At 47.2% G+C, this 19,109-nt stretch overlaps 1 protein-coding gene across 5 annotated transcripts in view; it reads left to right on the forward strand.

Moving 5' to 3' along the window:
- The first annotated feature begins 2,948 nt into the window (after nt 1-2,948).
- Nucleotides 2,949-19,109, forward strand: part of Cdh26 (cadherin 26) — a 52,708-nt gene continuing 36,547 nt past the window's right edge. For 2 of the 5 annotated variants that reach the window (XM_039105150.2, XM_039105149.2), the window contains exons 1-3: nt 2,991-3,561; nt 15,015-15,119; nt 16,997-17,158. In XM_039105150.2, coding sequence (XP_038961078.1) covers nt 3,511-3,561; nt 15,015-15,119; nt 16,997-17,158 — 318 coding nt within the window. In that variant the 5' untranslated portion in view covers nt 2,991-3,510. Of the gene's footprint in view, nt 3,562-15,014; nt 15,120-16,996; nt 17,159-19,109 lie in introns of all 5 variants that reach the window. The other 3 variants (XM_008762509.4, XM_039105151.2, NM_001191745.2) reach the window with 3 other exon arrangements.

Consider the following 19,109-nt stretch of genomic DNA (forward strand, 5'->3'; position numbering starts at 1 on the left):
GCAAAACACGCATACACATTAAAGCATCAAAACTTTTTTTTAAAAAAAGAAGAAATACGTTTCATTGAGAACTTGATATGGGGGGCATCACCTTGAAACCTCTTTAAAGCTCCTTCCCTCTTTTTAGCCTTGTACCTCCCCTTCCCCCCAAAACCTCCCTCCAAAACCTACTCAGACAAATGACTGGAGGGTCTGATAGTTCTGCCAGCGGTGTTGTTAGTGTAGAAACATAAAGGCAAAAGGTGAATAAGAGGGCAGGGTGGTGGGTGATGGTTTTATTGGTAAAGCATGCAGACCTGAGTCTGATCCCAGTACCTATGTGAAAAGCCAGCTATGGTGGGCACACTTGGAAACCCAGCTCTCGGCAGGGATTGGGAGGTAGAGGTGGGTGGATTCCTGAAGCTCACTGACTGGCCAGCTATCGAGGTGTGGGCAAGCATCTGGGATGAGATCCATTGTTAGTGCTGCAGGATGATATGAGCATCTTCAAACCCAAGGAAGGTTGAAAGGTATCCAGTCATGGGTGTGAGCACCCACGGCTCCTTGTGCTCACTCCATAGCTACCAGGCCGCCTCACCTACCCAGGCCCCTCTTGGCTGAAGCCTTCCACAGCAGATTCCCTCTGGGCACCAGCTGAGCTGTATCTCCCTGAGATATCTCTGCTTTGGGAGGCTGTAGCCTTCCCTTGGTGGCCAACGTGTACACCAGACTCAAGCTTTCGGATCTACACTGCTGTTACTGGAAACAGCGCTCTCCTTAGTGCTTGTCTGTTTTATCTGTTTTTGGCTGGGGAGGCAGATCAGTCAACATAATGCTTATCACACAAGTTCGAGGACCTGAGTTTGTTTCTAAGAACACACATAAAAATCCAGGCATTGGCTGGGGCCATGGATCAGTGGGTGAAGGTGGTTTCTGTCAAGTGCAGTGCAGTGACCTTCAACCCCTGAGAACTGGAAGGTGGAAGAAGAGAACCAACTCTCACAGGTGGCCATCTGACCTCCACATGCATGCACGCGTGCGCACGCGCACACACACACACACACACACACACACACACACACACACACATGATAAATATATAAATGTAATTGAAAATTTAAGTCACTTACGGTGGCATTAGCCACCCTAATGCTGGGAAGGAGAGACAGGAGGATCCCTGGGACTGGCTGGCCAGCATATATGGTAATTAGCATGCTCAAGTGCAATGAGGAGACCTGTGCAGTGAGAAATGATGACCAAGGTTGACCTCTGACCTCCACACATCCATGTAAGTATGCCTGCACACAGACCTGCACTCACGGGGACCCATGTCTCACTGCGGCACACCAATCCCTCTTGAGATTCCTGAGGAGTCAAGCTTTGCCTGTGACCACGAGAACCAAGCATTGAACTCAATGATTGGCTGGATATGAGTGGCCATTCCTGGAAGTCTTGATCCAGTGAATTCCTAGCAGGAACCATTTTTGATTTCCCAACCTTTCAGTCTCTCAGTCATCCATCTTGCACACATTTTCCTTTAGTCACTTGGGTTGGCTGAAGGAGTCCAGTTTATGAGGTTGATGACAACATGGATGGAAGTCAAATCTCTGTCTTCTGGGTAGGCTGGACCCTCGTGTGCCCAGCCTGGTGTTCTACCATCCATTCCAGCTTGAAGAAGGATGTGGTTTCTCACTAGGACATCTCTACCCTGTTTCCTGGAATTTCAAGGCTCTTTTCCCTCAGAGCCTGAGAATGGAGAAAGGAGGATGTTCAACGTTTCTCTGAAGCAGTGCTTCTGGCCTTCTGCTCTGGTGGAGAAAGCACCATCATGTGACTACACAGCTATTTCTGTGCTTCCAACCCCACTGAGGAGTCCTGGCTTGTTGTTACCAGAACCCCACGTGTTTAAAAGCATATTCCCTAGGGTGAATGTGCATCAGTTATGGCTAAAGCCTGAGACGACCACAGCCCAAGGAGAAAGGCCAATCCCCAAACAGCATTATTTCAATGTAGAACAAGTAAAACTAGAGCCATTGCCTAGCATCCCTGGGGTTCTTTCCAGAGCATTGCACTCACAGCACTATCTACATCTAGCTTAGGACACTTGCAAACACTGGATTTAGGGCTCTCTTCTGAGGCCTCCCAGGATGATCTGAAACTCTCTGAAACTCTCTGAAACTCACACAAAGTAAATCCAGTCGTTGTTACCGATTCCCTCCCTACGCAGAAGGCACCTACCAGCCTGCCACAGCGTTGACGCTTTCAATGCAAGAGGGTCCGACGAGTACGGTAACCGTTGAGCACAGATAGTCAGCTTCAGCTCACGCTCTGAGAGAGCAGGACGCTTACAAGGACTGCTGCCCGTTTTGCCCGCTGAAAACTGGCCGTTACTTTAGGCAAGATAAGGAGATAACTCACGTATTAATAAAGGTTGTCAGAGTCCAAGTTCAGGCTTTGCTTGAACATTTGCAAGCCTGACAGGTGATGTCATCGAATCCCAATGTGGTCCTTTCCCAGAGCCTAAGTCAAAAGGCCCAGGTTTTCCCAGAGACTCGGGCTAGGGGTTGGGGTCAGCAGTCTCCATATCTCTGCCCACTCATTCTTTAACTCCATCAATGCTCATAAGAGGTTTAGGTAGAAATGGTTTTATACCCCAGAGCCCAGATATGCTTGGCATAAAGGTTTTGTAACATGCACTGGAGAGTTATAATTTATTTTTCAGTGCTAGGGGCAGGAGGAAGCCGGGTCTTGCCTGTGCTTCCAGGTAAGTGCTTTACCGAAGTCACACCCCAAGTCCCCTTCCTTTCTTTCTTCCCCACATTATCTTCCCTGGGTATAATTGTATGGGATTCCAGTGGAGCGTGGGCACCCTAAGACAGCTTTCTCCCCTCCCCTGTGCTGCTTATTGCTGTGTTCAGCGCCACCCACCGGATGTCTGGCCCAGCAAGGGTCCAGTTAGAAAACAGAATGGGGACTGACAGGCACACTGATTGAGCCACCATCACCATGGGCTCTCCCTCTTTTTCTTTCTCTCTTGCTCCCCCACCCCCTGGGGAACTCTATATAATTTCTTGGGGTTGTTTTTCCAGTTTCCAGCGACTATAAGAACGATTAGATGTCCCACTATAGAGGGATTATTGGACTTCTATTTAGAAACTAAAAACCAACCAAGAGACGGAGAAACAAAACCCGATCTTCCCATAGGCGCTGGCTTTCTTTCCTCCGGCTGAGCTATAATCCCCAAGGCCGGATGCCCAACCACTTTTCTGTGTACACACATAGCTTTGGTGTTTGTATCGGAGCACCTGTTTCCCTAGAACTCTGTGGCCACAGACGAGGTTATGCCTCATCCGTCAGCCCACCTTCTCTGATAAATGAAGGCTGGGCGGAGAATAAAGGGTGCAGCAAAGTCAAGTGTCATGTCTTAAGTACCCGAAGGGTGACTGGAAGCAATGTCACTGGTTGGAGAGGAAGTGCCTGGCTCCTGGTGAGGCTTCCAGACTCCAAGGACTCTCTGGTGCCCAGCCCAGCATGGACACCAGCGTCTGTGCCTGGTTACTGCTGCTGCTGTCCTTGCCACAGGTGAGCTGAGTGGGGGCCGGGATCTGTGCACAGCATACGTATATGGGTTTTTAATTTTCTAGGCTAAAGGGATTTGTCAGGGCAACTTGAGCCTGGAGAGAAGCAGGCATTCGGTGGAGACAGGGGGCTGGCTGTCTTTGTAGTAATATAGGCACACAGGGTTCCAGGATGTAGGTAAATGTGGGGTTGAGATCCACATCTTATGGGGGAGTGGGGAGCAGCTGAGGAACTTGATGCCAGTTTATGAAACACACACAGTTTTAAGTTAGATCTTGTCACTTTAAGAACGTTTCCCTACAGTGCCTCTGCCCCCACTTGAAAGGGACTGAGGGGACCTCAGTTAAAAAAATCTTAGGTTAAAGACAAATGTAGCAAACCAGTGGGCTACTGAATAACCCCACTGTGACCAGAAGGAGAAAAACAGGGGCTCCGCTGGGCTAGTGGTGGTTCAGCCTTCCTTTTGGTTTTCATAGTCAATGACTGAAGGGGGCTACAATCGTGAGTCACTTGTAAGACTTCTGCGGGGCCAGAGTCTTGGGGGAACACAGAACACAGCAGCAAACACAATAGGAGTTCCGTCTTGACACGCTTACACGCTAGCCTTGGCACGCTTACATGCTAGCAGAGCCCTGCCCCAGTTTTTTAAAATGGATGCCTTGCCTAGTACCAGTTGCTTGGAGTTACGAGAATTGTCTCTGTTGCCTTTTGCCGTGTCAAGAGTTGAGCTTTTAATCAGAGCATTAATCTCATCTATAGTGTTTCCTAGAACCCTGCTTTATTACCCCACATCAGCCTGGATTTGAGTATATTGCAAATCAAATCCTTTCTCCATCCTCCCTGTACTTGCACCTACCCCCAACTCCTCTCTTAAGGAAATGGCAACATTCCCCGCTCGCCTCTGTTGTGTTAGCACAGTGCCCAAGCAATTAATTCACCTCTAAGGGGAAGTGCAGATGCTGGTGTGGGGAGGGGCGGGGGAGGGGAGATCCTCCTGAGGATGGTACCTTGGTGTTTGTGTTTGACTGATGGGACTTTATAGACCCTAGGGAATTCTGGTACTTGGGAGCAGGGGATTCTGAGGAATCCGGGGGTTTCAGTGAGGACAACGCAGGGCGTTTTTCTTGGTGAAGAACCGTAACTTCAGCAGGTACAGGATCACTCTCTAAACTGGCTGAGAGAAACACAACCCTCCATGCCTCCCAGGTTCCTCCAGATTCTGCTTGCACCTCCCCCACCCACACCTAATCTCCACCAAGACAGCCTGTGATGTTCTGCTGGGGGGGTGTGGTGTGTATCGGTTTCTCTCTGAACCCCACACCCTTGCTCTGTTTTTTAGTTTTTATCAAGCTCTTTGAGAATTTCATCCATGTTTGGTCATAGTCTCCCAATTATTCCCAGATCTAACCCCTCTCCTCTTCCCACCCAGATTCAAGTACTTAAAAAAAAATCAAGATGATTTTGTGTTGTCCAAAAAGAAAACCTTGAGTATGTGGCCTTCCACTAGAGCGTAGTCCATTTACCAGGGCTATGTTCTTATTGAAAACAGAATTTCCCTCCCCAGTGGCTAAAAATTACCAACAGTTCCAGGACTCTGACATGAAGCCAAGTGACAAAGTCAGAAGTGTGTTCTGTAGGCTAGTGGCCTTGTTCCACATTTGGTGACACCCAGTTTAAAGCCATCCTCCTGGTTGGTCATTTCTAGTCCCAAGAGCCAAAGAATCCTCAGGTTGGGTTGGGCAGGAGTTAAAGGCTAGAGGGGAGAGAATTCTTCAACAAATGGAACCGGAGTAGGAGGAAAGCCTGGTGTTTTGTGGTTGATGATGATGATGATAGTGGAGGTGGTAGTGGTGGAGGTGATGGTGGTGGTGATGGTGGTGATGATGGTGGTGGAGGTGGTGGTGATGGAGGTGATGGTGGTAGTGATGGTGGTAATGGTGGTGGTGGTGGTGATGGAGGTGATGGTGGTAGTGATGGTGGTGATGGTGGTGGTGGTGATGGTGGTGGAGGAAGAGGAGGAAATGGTGGTGGTGGTGGTGGTGGTGGTGGAGGTGATGGAGGAGGAGGTGGTGGTGGTGGTGGTGGTGGTGGTGGTGGTGGTGGTGGTGGTGGTGGTGGTGGAGGAAGAAATGGTGGTGCACTGCTAACAACCGTGCTCGGCTTGCTGAAGTCACTGGAGCTTCACCAGGAATGAGAGACTGGAGTGCTGCAGAGGTGGATAACAGGGCAGTCTGAGGTGAACCTTAGGCTCCCTGGGAAAGAGCATCCAGACTATCCCAACAGCAGTGGCTTCCTATTGGGACTTTCTGCTACCATACATGAAGAATCACATATTCAAGTGGTTAAAGGCAGAGAGTGGGTTGGAAAAGCATGTAGCAAAAGCTGGCTCTGAACTAAGAAAAATGTGTGTTCACAGTCAGAGAGGCCTGGTGTCTGCAACTGTACCAGCAGCAGGACCACAGTCCCTCTGGTAGAATCCTTCAGAGCCTCTTCCTGGCTCTTCTGCTATTGCTAAGAAGGCCTGCAACTACATCACCCCATTCTCTGTCCAGGCCATTGCCAGTCTCCTTCCCGGGTGTCTGCTTCCTCTTCCTGTCATTGGATCAGGGCCCACGAGGACGTCTTCACGGCAGCTTGATGAAACCGAAAGACATCTTAGTTTTGAGATGGTGTCCGCAGGTTAGGACTTCTGCATACGTGTTTAGGGATGTCACTCAATTCCCAGCAGAGGGACGAGAAGGGACAGAAGTGCTCACTCCAGAGAATGCCCCAGTGTCTCTCCTGGAAATATGGGGACTCTCAGTCCCAGAGGTGGGCACAGAGGGCTGGAAGGCTGCAGAGGAGCCTGGGAAGGAAAGAGGAGGGGGAGGTATGGAGAGTGAGCAGGTGCAGCGTTTTGTTGTCTTAGGGGGTCCTGAAGAAGGGACACTTTGGGGAACATGAGCTAAAAGGGTCGATTTTGGTTAAGTTGAATCCAAGGGGACCATGTGATATAAGAGGAAATAAAGGTTTCAAAAGGCCAATACTTGGATACTTGGCCCTTCCTGTTTGAAGTACAGTTTTACAGTGAGTGTGTGTGTGTGTGTGTGTGTGTGTGTGTGTGCATGTGTGTACGTGCCTGTCTATCCGTCCATCTGCCCATCCATCCGTCTGTCTGTCTTGTGTCTGGGTGTGCCCTACCATCCCCCGCAGGCCTTTGCATGCCTAGCCATCCATGTGGAGTCAGGAGAGCTTTCAGGAGCAGGTTCTCCGGGTCTATCCCATGGGTCCCACTGGTAAGTGGAGGTCGGCTGGCTTCACACCTTTGCCTGCTGAGTCATCTCACTGGCCTCTTAAGCATTTTAAGAAATTAAATAGTAAAGAGCTGATAGGTTCAAATCATAAAGTCGTGCTTACCAGGTACCATATAATGATCCTATGGTTGTGTGCATTGCACAACGGTCAAATCAGGACGGACTTCCATCACCTCAACCTGTTAGCATTTCCTTATGGCGAAAACATACAATATCCTTTCTTCTAGTGTCTGGAGCAGGGAAGTCATTGGGCCCACAGATCTCCAGGGAAACCAGGAATGTTAAGTGCACAGGATTGTCTTTTCAGTGGGAAAGATGTAAAACCTGCTCTTCTATCCAGAAAGCTGGGAACTGACTAACAGCCTGGTGACCTGCATTATCTGTTGGACCAGGCCGTATCACCCTCTCACAGCCAGATCCTGAGATACCTGATAGTCTAAATAACCCTTATATTAACTGTACAGCCAGGGGCTCTCCCAAGCTCCCACAACCAGGACCAGACATGGCTAACAGCCCAAATGGTCTCTACACTATCTGTATGACCCCAGATCCTTCACTAGACCCTTAAGCAGATACAGGCTCCACATCTCCAGGATCCATCATTTTAGAAGAAATGGCATGTACCCCGCGTTGAGCTCTGATGTACGTATGTTTCCTCAGGCACTGGGGATTGTATTGCACAACCTCCCCCCCCCCAAAGTATGTTGTGTTTAAATATATTGGCAATAAATCACCTGGCACCAGACTCCCCAAAGTTTGATCCAGGTTGACGAAGTCAGTCTGAACTGAGTTAACTCTTCTCGCAGTTCATTTCCATGCCTGCCGTGACGCCTGCAGAGTCCCCCTCATTCCGGCTTTCTTAAATGTCCTTAAGTGATTTGCATGCTGTACATCAAAAACACGGTGATCCGCAGCACGGGGAGGATTCTGTATGTGCAGTTGTATGCAATTACTCAACACCACGCAGATGAGAGTCAGACTCAGGTCAAACCACTTGCCTGCCATCATGCGGCTACTGAAGAAAGGGATGGGGTTGGAACTCGGGCCTGACTATTGTCTTCTCTGTGCAGAGAAGGCAGCCATCACCGGTTATATGTGGCAATTTAAACTTTGCTTGAGTCTAATTTAAGACTCAATTCCATATGTGCATGCTCGTCTTCCAACTATTCAGTGAGAGCTACGTGGCCAGTGGCTGCCATACTGTAAAGTGCCTGAATACTCTATCCCCAGGGTGCCCTCGGACTGCCTGTTTAGAGCCCAGAAACTGGACAGACTGAAGGCCAAGGAACCTGTGTAGAAATGTCTTGTGGGAATTTAAAATGCTGATTTCTAGGACTCCAAATCCTCCTTGAACTGACATGTACATTAAAATTTTAAATATTCAGACCGGAACTATGGCTTGGTTAGTAGAGTAATTACCTAGCACACACAAGGTGAAGGGTTCTATTCCCAGTGTCCTATAAACTGGAAATGAGGGTTGCAACAGTTGATGCCTGGCATTGTGTAGGGGAGATAGGAGGATTAGAAGTTTTAGGCCATCCTTGGCTATGTAGCAAGACTGAGTCAGCTTAGGCTACCTGAAACTTTGGAGAGAGAGAGAGAGAGAGAGAGAGAGAGAGAGAGAGAGAGAGAACTAAGACCCCCAAATAGAAAATGTTCTTTTTGAAATGCTTGAGTTCTCTCTCTCTCTCTCTCTCTCTCTCTCTCTCTCTCTCTCTCTCCCCCTCCCTTGTAATTTATTCTGGGAACTTTTAATTCTCAAAAGATATCATTCCCCAGCCCCCAGGTAAGCTTGAATAGTATGGGTGACCTGGCCCAAATCCAATCTCACTTGTGAAAGGGCATTCAGGGTTGGAGGGGCAAGAGCTTGCCTGCCTGCCAGTCGGATAAAACAGCCTGAGGTAGGCTGCAGCCGGGAAGTCAGCCTGGGGACAGTCCTCTTAGCACTGCAGAGAGCATTATGCAAATTGCTGTGAATGGTGTCCTTTTGGGAGGAACAGCCTCAATTGTCCAGGATGGAGGTGTAATAAGCGCTCTTACAGAGTCATTTTGGCAGCAGGAACAATTTTGAGTCCTCTGCATCATGCAGATGAGCCATTCTGAAGCTGCACAAAGAGAAGAAAGGGCAGACAGGGGCTGCAGTGCGGGCTTCAGGTACCTCTCTGGCAAAGTGTAAAGCTCCCCGCCTTAACTCCCTTTGAGGATGTGATTGGCTTTTCCTGCCTGTTGACTGGGCACATTTGCGCTATTAGGACAGAATGAACCTACAGAGTTGGAGTTTGAGGCAGTCACTTAAAGACTCTGTCTTAGACTGAGAGACTTGAGAGGGACAGACAGACTTTTCCAGGCTGTCGATGCCCCAAAGTCTGGGACAGAAACGAAATCAATCTCTGCATTCATTTTCAAGAAATGCAACTTCTTCTTTAAAATTAATTTTAGAATTATTCGTATTTTATGTGTATGGGTGTTTTGTCTAGATGCCTGTGTAACATATGTGCTTGTTCTGATGAAAGTTGGTAGAGGGGGTTGGATCCCCTGGAACTGGAGTTATAGATGTTTCTGACCCACTGTATGGCTGCTGAGCATTGAAACCGGGTCCTCTGGCGCTCAGGATTGCTGAGCTATCTCTGCAGCCCCAAGGCCCTACATTTAAATCTCCCAATATTAATCAATAAACTCAATGTCTGAGTATACTGATTTAAGGGCTGAGGATTCAAAGACTTTGAAAGTTCTTTCTTCAGGGCTAGAGGCATCGTGCAGTTGCCGATGAGGTTGATGTGAATGGCATTCTTCAGGGAGGACAACTTCTGGACATACATAAGGATTTGAGTTCCACATAGAGCACACCTGTCCTCACAGGGCTGGGGAAGAAGATACAGGAAGATCCCATGGCTGCACACACATATCCATGAGTGCATGTACATGCACGAACACACATGAATGCATACTTGCATGCACACACATGAATATATACATGCACACACATGAATACACACATGAATACACACATGCACACACATGAATACATACATGCACACACATGAATACATACATACACACATTAAAACATACATGCACACACACAGGAATGCATACCTACATGCACACAGACAACTTTTCCCTTCAGACAAATAGTTAGAAATAGAAATAATTGTCTGTTGCACACAACAAATGTCATCATTTGTTTTGACAGAAACAAAACGACCCAATGATACAGTGCACCAGTGTGAGAATGGCTCACCATACCTGGACACGTGTAGAGTGTGTTTCATTTCCTGTGAAAACTCAAAGCCCACCATGTCACCATGTGATCCTGAGTTAAGATGGACCCCAGATAGGCAGTGTTGGTTTATGCCTTTGGTCCCAGCACCCAAGGGGCAGAGTCAGGTGGATCTCTCGGAGTTCCAGGCCAGTCAGAACTACACAGAGAAACCCTGACTCAAGAAACCAAAACCCAAAACAAACAGAACAAAAAAAAAAGAAAGAAGAAAGAAAGACAGAAAGGAAGAAGAAAGGAAGAAAGAAGAGAAGAGAAGAGAAGAGAAAAGAAAAGAAAAGAAAAGAAAAGAAAGGAAAGAAAAGAAAAAAGAAAAGAAAGGAACAGATCCACATGTGCTACAACTCTGTGGTCACACTTGGTGGTGACCTGGTGGAAGATGGGACCACTGGCTACGACCCTCCTGATTTCAGTTCATATCCTACAGACTCTGACTGTATGAGCTGTACTTACTGATAACGTGTTAGAAGCGGAAGTGGACAAATCTTAACCATGTTTAATTCACTAAAGAGAACAATAACCCCATCCATCACATACAAATATGAATAACAGACATTTACTCTGAATAACCGTGTTTTCCAGATTCTGTGTAATGAGAGGAGCAGTGCCGTTTGGCGCTGTGGAGTTGTTAGGGTGTCTGGCTCCGTGGGAGACAGCTGGGTTCTCCTCTCTGCATTTGCGTTTAATCAGTCATGAGCGCTGTTCAGCAGAAGGATGTACAGAGAGTCTGGCTTCCCACATGTTTGTGCTTGGAAAGATCTGAATCCTTTGAATAGGGGATTCCGGGTTTTTCCTTTTGAGACCGCACCAAAACTCAACAGTGTCAGGTCCCAGCTACTGCGGATGATGTGGAACCTGAATATACTTGAATGCTCATTCCCATGGCTGTTGTAATTCCCCACAGGGATGCTTTCCCCTTAGATAACGAGTCACAACACAGAAAGAAAGAATCCACTGAGGCTAGCTCAGTGAACCCATAAACTTACGGGAGTCCTTACAAGAACAGCATGGGTGAGGCATTACCCACGGGAGCATGGGTGACTCTTGGACAGCCATATCACCAGTAAGTCCCACCCCAGCATGAGTGACAGCTTGCTAAAGCTGCATTACTGCCGTTCCCTGTGGGACTGGCCATCAGCTCCAGACGTATCTTCTGCTCCGGACCCTTTGCACATGTCCTGGTTCTACACCCTCAGGCCTCAGTTCATCTTGTGGGTCTTGTGACTGCATGTAGGTGCACATGTGCATGTATGTGTGCATGTACCTGTGTGTGTGTGTGTGTGTGTGTGTGTGTGTGTGTGTGTGTGTGTTGCTTTGATGAACACCATGACCTGTGCTGCAAGCTCCTTTATACTCTGAGCCATCTCACTGGCCCATCAAAATAACCTTTATGAACATTCATCAATTGTTAATTTTTTGCCTCATTTGCTTTATCGTATGTTCCCAAAGTGCACACTTTCACCGCCTCTACCTTTTCCTCTTAAGTACACGTACTCTGCCTTACTGTTAGCTCTGGGCTCCCTTGCAGTACCTGTCTCTGTGTTTCCACAGTCTTGTGTATGGATTTTTTTTTTGGAAAGGGGATGAGGCTGTTGGAATATAAATCACACAGTAGGAAATTCTCAGTGAGATGCCGAGTTCTCTGACTTTACCAATTACTGTAAATAAAGGAGACAGAAGAGAATCCCAGTTAGGCCACCATCATTGGCTGGCATTTTGTGTGTTGAACTCCTGTGCAAGCACCACAGTCTTTGTGCTGACCCTGGGTAGACGAGGTTAGCTCCGTCTTCTTCAGTGGGGTGTGTCAGGGTTGAGCATCCCTTCCATTGTCAGTGACACACCAGAGTCTTTCAGTTCATTTCCTTGTGGTTAGGGACAAGGTGGTCATAAATCGAGGTGCAGTTAACAAGGCATCATAGCTTCTGACACTAAACCTAGAGGCTGGGACATGGCACCCAGGTAGAGCCTCTGGGCTCCATCCCTAGAACCATAAATCAGGAATCTAAATGCAGAGGTGCTTTCTGGGTATTTGTGCCACTTCTGGCACTAATTAACTGCTAATTAATTAGTGTCATTTTTGCTTGAAGGTCAGAGTCACTAACAGTTTCCAAGAGGAAGCTGATGGTTATCTTGATCACCCAGGTGGGTTTGGGAGTCAGTTCTAATGAAAGAGGTCAGAGTCTGCTCTTTGGCCACAGACAGGCGGGGCTGGGTTCTTCCGTGCTTTGTTCACAATTGCTTTGCAGAGCATAGGACTGCAGCCAGGTATGGTCTGCAACAGCCCCCAGGGATGCCTTCATGTCTAACAAGAGGAACCGGGAAGTTCAGAAAGCATCCAACAGTGAAAGCCTGCAGGGTTGGACAACACAACCTTGTTTGTTGGATTAAGATGTCCTGGTTCTTATCCCTTTAGGTTTCAGGGTGGGCACTGTGTTGCCCACCACTGTGAATGTTACCCTCCCTCTCATGCTGCCTGAGCATGCTTAGTGTTTTTAATTCTACCCATTCACTTTATAAGAAAGCCATTCCAAAAAGCTCAATGCTATTGCAGAGTGAATAGGACAAAAGTTAATGTAGGCAGAATCCATCATGACATATAAGTAGATGGCCATCGCGTAACGGACTTAGTGAGAAACAAGCCATTGGGTTACATTCTATACAGATTTCCTTGCCTGGCACCATAGTCTAAATCTTAGACTGACTGAGTTCCGTTAACTTTTCTTGGGGAGATGTGGTAAATGTCTAGGGGCATCGGTGATTGGACAGAGAAACATTTCTACCCAAGTTGACCAGTTAGCTTATTGGGATTACTGCCAGGGATGTGGATTATCCCCAGATAGCTGGATCACTGGGGAGTCCTCCCACCCCAGCATGGACAGCAACTTCTCCGTAGCAATGTGGATGGAGTCATAGTTAAACTTCTACCCTCTGGATCAGTGGTTCTCAGCCTTCCTACTGCTGTGACCCTTTAACTCATTTCCTCATGTTATATTGACCCAGAACCATAAAATTATCTTTGCTGTTACTTCATAACTATGATTTAGCTGCTACTATTAATCATAACGTAAATATTTTTGGAGTTAGACGTTTGCCAATATGGTTGCAACTCACAGGTTGAGAACTGCTGCTCTAAATACTATAGCTCCCCTCAAAGACTGTGTTCATAGCAAATACAGAGGCGAATGCCAGCAGCAAACCACTGAACTGAGAATAGGTCCCCTGTTGAAGGAATCAGAGAAAGAACTGGAAGAGCTTGAAGGGGCTCGAGACCCCAAAAGTACAACAATGCCAAGCAACCAGAGCTTCCAGGGACTAAGCCACTACCTAAAGACTATACATGGACTGACCCTGGACTCTGACCCCATAGGTAGCAATGAATATCCTAGTAAGAGCACCAGTGGAAGGGGAAGCCCTGGGTCCTGCTAAGACTGAACCCCCAGTGAACTAGTCTATGGGGGGAGGGCGGCAATGGGGGGAGGGTTGGGAGGGGAACACCCATAAGGAAGGGGAGGGGGGAGGGGGATGTTTGCCCGGAAACCGGGAAAGGGAATAACACTCGAAATGTATATAAGAAATACTCAAGTTAATAAAAAAAAAAAAAAGACTGTGTTCATCTGGGACAGGGTTAGATGTTGGGGGAACAGGAAAGAGAATCCACATCTTCCTTCTGTGAAGGAACACCAACAGGACTGATCTTGTTGAGGCGCTCTCTCTCTCTCTCTCTCTCTCTCTCTCTCTCTCTCTCTCTCTTTCTCTCTCTCTGTTGTTTAGCCCTCTTTACTGCTTATATAACCTTGAGTTCAGGGAGGGGGGCCTTGTGCATTGGAAAATTGAGTTTTTCCTTTCAACCCCTTAATTCCCAGAAACAAAGGACTGTAAGGCTAATTATTTATGAGTAAATGCCTAGGCCATAAGTCTAACTCATAACTTATATAACCTGTTTATTCTAGTATATGTCTACCACAAGGCTAGCTTCCTCTCCTCAGTTTCATTCATCTGTGTCCTCAGAATTCAGGGTGAAATTTCCCCTTTATTCTAATCTGAGTTCAGCTTCATGGCTGGTTTATGTCTGTCTCCTTACCACTCTGGAGCAAATCTCTTATGTCTCTGATTAGTTCCCAGAATTTTCTCTATTCCTGCTGGATATCTCACCCCCTATTTCCTGACTCAGCTCATGGGCCATAAGCTTTTTATTGATAGGTAATGCTTATAAGCGATTATCTCTTTACAGTGTGACCTGTAAATTTCAAGGATTTCCTGAAACTTGTGATTTGTTTATTTTATAAGTTTAATGAGTTTCCTTCCAGAATGGAGTGCTTCAATTCAGAGGCTTATGTCTCTGCATATACATGTTTGTTAAAAGGGAGATTGGTAGATATTAACATTAAAAGTCTGTTAGTACCAAATGGAAATTTACTCATCAATGATTTCAGGAAGAAATCCTGGAATGAGAGACTAATGAAGGGACTGCTTTTTCTCTTCATTGCGCTGTTTGCTTATTGATATAGGCCACACAGTTAGACCTGGTAGACACTTGTCTTTAATTCCATTTTGCAAAGCCCTAAAGTCATCTCACTAACCTTGAGAAATCAGTGGGCAGCCTGTGCCTCACCCTTTGGAATGACAGCATCTATTAACGGGACAGACACCTGCAGTGCCCAGGCTCAGATGGTAGCTCTGAGTGCAAACCCCCCCCAAAACAACAACAACAACTACAACGACCACCACCACCACAACAACAGTAGCAGCAGCAGCAGCAGCAATAAAAACCCAGAACATGCGTGCTGTGTCAGCTCATAGTGCCCAGCTGTGGAACTCAGACACCCAGACCCAGTCTGCCAAGCTTATTTCAATCCTTACTGACACTGTCATCCTGTGCCCTGTAGGGACAGAGCCACCAGCCTCTACATCGATCCAAGAGAAGATGGGTTCTAACCACTCTGGAACTGCAGGAGGAAGACCCAGGGCCCTTTCCTAAACTGGTTGGGGAGGTAAGGACATACTTGACCTCCTGTGGACAGAATGTCTCTTCAGGAGAGGACCTTGTGAAAGGATTTCTGCTGGCATTTGTGGATTATCGCTTTAGGAAAAGAAGCCAGGATCACACCACTTGTTTTTAAAAGGGATTTGACACGCTATGTACCTGCCTGACTTAGGGCCCAACAGTGGATAAGAGTGGGGGGTGGGCATGGGAGGGACCCTGGATGCCTGATTCCTACAGACTATGCTTCTCCCACCTGAGGATGTACTTTTGTGCTGTGGCTTCTCCCTGGAGCTGTGAGGAAACTAACTCTGGGCATGCAAGTCTGTTTCACTGACCCCATGTAGGCATTCGCATTTAAAAAAAAAACTCATTCTTAACTGTAGGAAGAGATTATTAAAATGCTCGCTCTGCTACAGCCATGACGGTGCTCACCTGTAGAATTCCATTACTAGGGGAGAAGGAAAGATGGCTCCACGGCTAAAGGTGCTTGCTGCCAACAACTGAGTGTGATCCCCAAGACTACTTGGAGGGAAGAGAAAACTAATTCCTGGTAGTTGTTCTCCAACCTCCACTGGCATATGTACACACACACAGACACAGACACTCACACACAGACACACACTCATACACACTCACACACACACACTCACACACTCACACTCTCACACACACACTCACTCACACTCACATACTCACATTCACACACATTCACACACTCACACACACTCACACACTCACACACATTCACACACACATGACACACACTCACACTCACACACATTCACATACACACATTCACACACTCACACACATTCACACACTCACACACATTCACACACTCACACTCACACACACTCACACACATTCACACACACACACACACACACACACAAGATGATGTTGATGTAATTATTTAAGAAAGAATAAGAAGGGTCAGGCAAGGGCTGCTCAGGGCTTCTCTTCCTAAAAAGTTACATGTGTGGCCGTTCTCTTTCTCATTCTCTCAAGACAAAGCCCACACAAGCACATTGGTATGTGCTCTTCCACATACTTGCGTGAGGTTTAGGAGTGTGAATGTGCACACGCCATCTTGTGACTTGCCTTTTATTGGTGTGACTGACAGATTTTTCTGGCAGGGCACATCATCAACCTTCCTAAAGGCAGCCGAGTATCTGAGGCCATGGAATGGGCAGCCCAGTGTGTGGTTCTTTCTGATCACACGAATGTCTGTGCTTTCTCCAGTTTTTCTATTCCGGTCTGTGCTGCAACCCACTTCTTAATACATTTAAAAAGTCTTATTCTTACTTTTAATTGTGGGTGCACATCAGTGCAGATGTCTGTGGAAACCAGAGGAGTAGGATCTCACTGGAGCTGGAGTTATAGGTCCTGAAACGGGTGCTGGTACCCACAGTCTAGGCTTTTGTGAGAACAGAAAAGTGAGCACTCAGCCAGCTCTGCACAGTCTCAGATTTAATTTTTTTTGTTGGCAATGCTGTGTGTATGTCTATGCCCTTGTATAGGTTTGTGCACACGAGTGTGGTTGTCTGCAGAGGCCAGAGGCATCAGATCTCCAGAGTTTGAGTTACAGGCATTTGCAAGCTGTATGGGTACTGGAAGTGAACCTGATGTTTGCTGGAAGAACATTGAGTACTCTTAACCACTGAACCAGCTCTGCAGTTCGCTGCCCTGGTATCTTTGTTCCCACAGTTCTGCTAAGCCCTTTGCTTCCTTAGCAACCCCTTGGAAGTGTGATGGCTTGTTTCTATTCCTGAAAGATGTCTTGGTTCTTAGCCCTTGCTCTTTGAAGATCACTGTGGTTTATTCTCGGATTCCTTTAACTTTTTTTGTTTTTGTTTTTTTGGTTTTTTTTCCCCCTCCTTCCAGCTCTTCAATAATATGTCAAAGAATGTGTCGCTGATGTATTTAATCAGAGGACCTGGTGTGGACGAATTTCCAGAGATTGGTTTATTCTCTATAGAAGATCGCCAGAGTGGAAAAATATACGTTCACCGCCCCGTGGATCGAGAAATGACACCGTCTTTTATGGTATCTAAAGTGGGGTATAGTTTAGGCCTGTGTTCAGTGCAAAGCTCCTGTAAGGTATTGAACTCGGTAAGCGCTTGTTGGCTAACTCTGTTGGGATCCAGGATGTTAGTACATTTCTGAATGTGTCAAGTTGTGGAGGTCCACACGGGACACAGCTAATTCTGGAGTCATCTTTAGACCTTACTACCATGAGTGCATGGGGCTGTCAACATGCTTTCTGACCACTGTCCCAATGGAATTAAGGGATTGACTATAAAATGCTATGATTTGGTTTCTGGCAGGTGACATTTGGAGTATGGAGAGCAACTACCCATAGGCCCTGGGTGGCCACTGCTGAGGGAAGGCTTGGTGACCAGTTATCCAGGCCCAAGTGGACTCAGGGATTTTTATCACTCCAGGGACAGACAGGCAGTTGAAATTCAGGTTTCAAACCAGGAAAGAAAATTACAAAGAAAAAGGCCTCAAGTCACCGCTGGCTGGTGTATCAGGTTCCCAACTCCCCCAAGGACCCAGGTTGTCATCCTTTGTTCTTGTGGATTTGTGGTGCAGGGAGTGGCTGTCAGTTAATCCCTTCAGGGTGGGACTATGACGTTTACTCTCTGAAGAACACAATTTTATGCAGTGTTCTCCCAGCAACCTCAAAACACATACATGCAACAAAATTTAAGGCTCAAAGTCACCAGAAGACTTGAGCTCATGTTTAAAGGCACAAGAATTCTCCCCAAACCCTACCAGATGCCGCATTGAATTTGTGACTTCTGTAGTCACTCGATCTCCTGCCTTCCTGTCTTTAGGATTCACAGAGCTAGTGAGGAAGAAAAAAGTTAGAGAGGAATGCAGAAGGAGTTTTTCAGTTCTTTGTAAACAGTAGCACCCGAGGATGATGAGATGCAGATTCGGGCCTGGGGAGGTGGCTCAGTCCACAGAGCGCTTGCTGTCCAAGCACGAGGCCCTTGAGTACGATTTCCAGAACCCAGGTCAAAAGCTGAAAACCGTGCGCAACTGCAACCTCAGAGCTGGGAGGATCCTTTGCCAGCCAGCCAGTCAGGAGACTGGTGAGCTCCGAATGATCGAGAGATGCTTTTACAAAAAAATACTGCAGAGAGACTGAGGCAGACCCTTGATGTAGGCCTCTGGCCTCTGCAGGTGCACACACGCACACACTGTGCACACTGCTTTGTTCATCTGGATAGGGCCAGGCAGGCAGCATCTCTAACGAGCCCTGAAGTGATGCTGGGCTACTGTTCTGCTGCTGTGCTGACAGGAATGGGCCTGGTGCACAGCGGCAGCAAGAGCTTTAACAAGATTGAACGAAATGTTTAGCCTCAGTGTGGTTGGCCTCGCTTGTTTGCTTTAAATGCGTTGAATGACATGGTCGGAACTGGTATGAAAGTCACAGGCTCGACAAGATGTCTGTCCCTGGAAGCTGGTAACAGAGTCCTTCCCTAGGCGCCTTTTCTGAAACTTGGGGTTGAGACAGATGCACTGTTCAAGTCACAGAGAGTTCCCAGGTACCATTTAGAACAGAAAGGTGTAGTATGTCAGGGATACGCACCACACCTGTGATCTGAGGTCAGAGCGGACCACTTGGACATGGCTTTAAGCCAATAGGAAGTTTTTATTAGCTGTCAAGGGACTGCACTAGAGTTTGGGACCCAGATGTAGTCCTGAGACTTTCTTGGGTGGGCTTTTAAACACAAGTCATATCCCAGGTTGAAAACCCTCAGTTAGCAAGAATAGTTAGCCAGATGCAGAACTACAGAAGCCAAAAAGCCAGGCTAGTATATTCAGGGACTCTCCAAGGACTATGGTCTTTGATGGATCAGGTCTTTGCTCTCTCCTTAGCAGGTGTTTCTTTCTGCATGCTGGGTCCCGAGGCCTGAGTGGTACTTCTGACGTGTACTAGGTCTGGGGACCTGTTATACCACGATATCAGGATACCATGTCTTTC

Source organism: Rattus norvegicus, chromosome 3 (assembly GCF_036323735.1).
Source record: "Rattus norvegicus strain BN/NHsdMcwi chromosome 3, GRCr8, whole genome shotgun sequence".
Taxonomy (NCBI): Eukaryota; Metazoa; Chordata; class Mammalia; order Rodentia; family Muridae; genus Rattus; species Rattus norvegicus.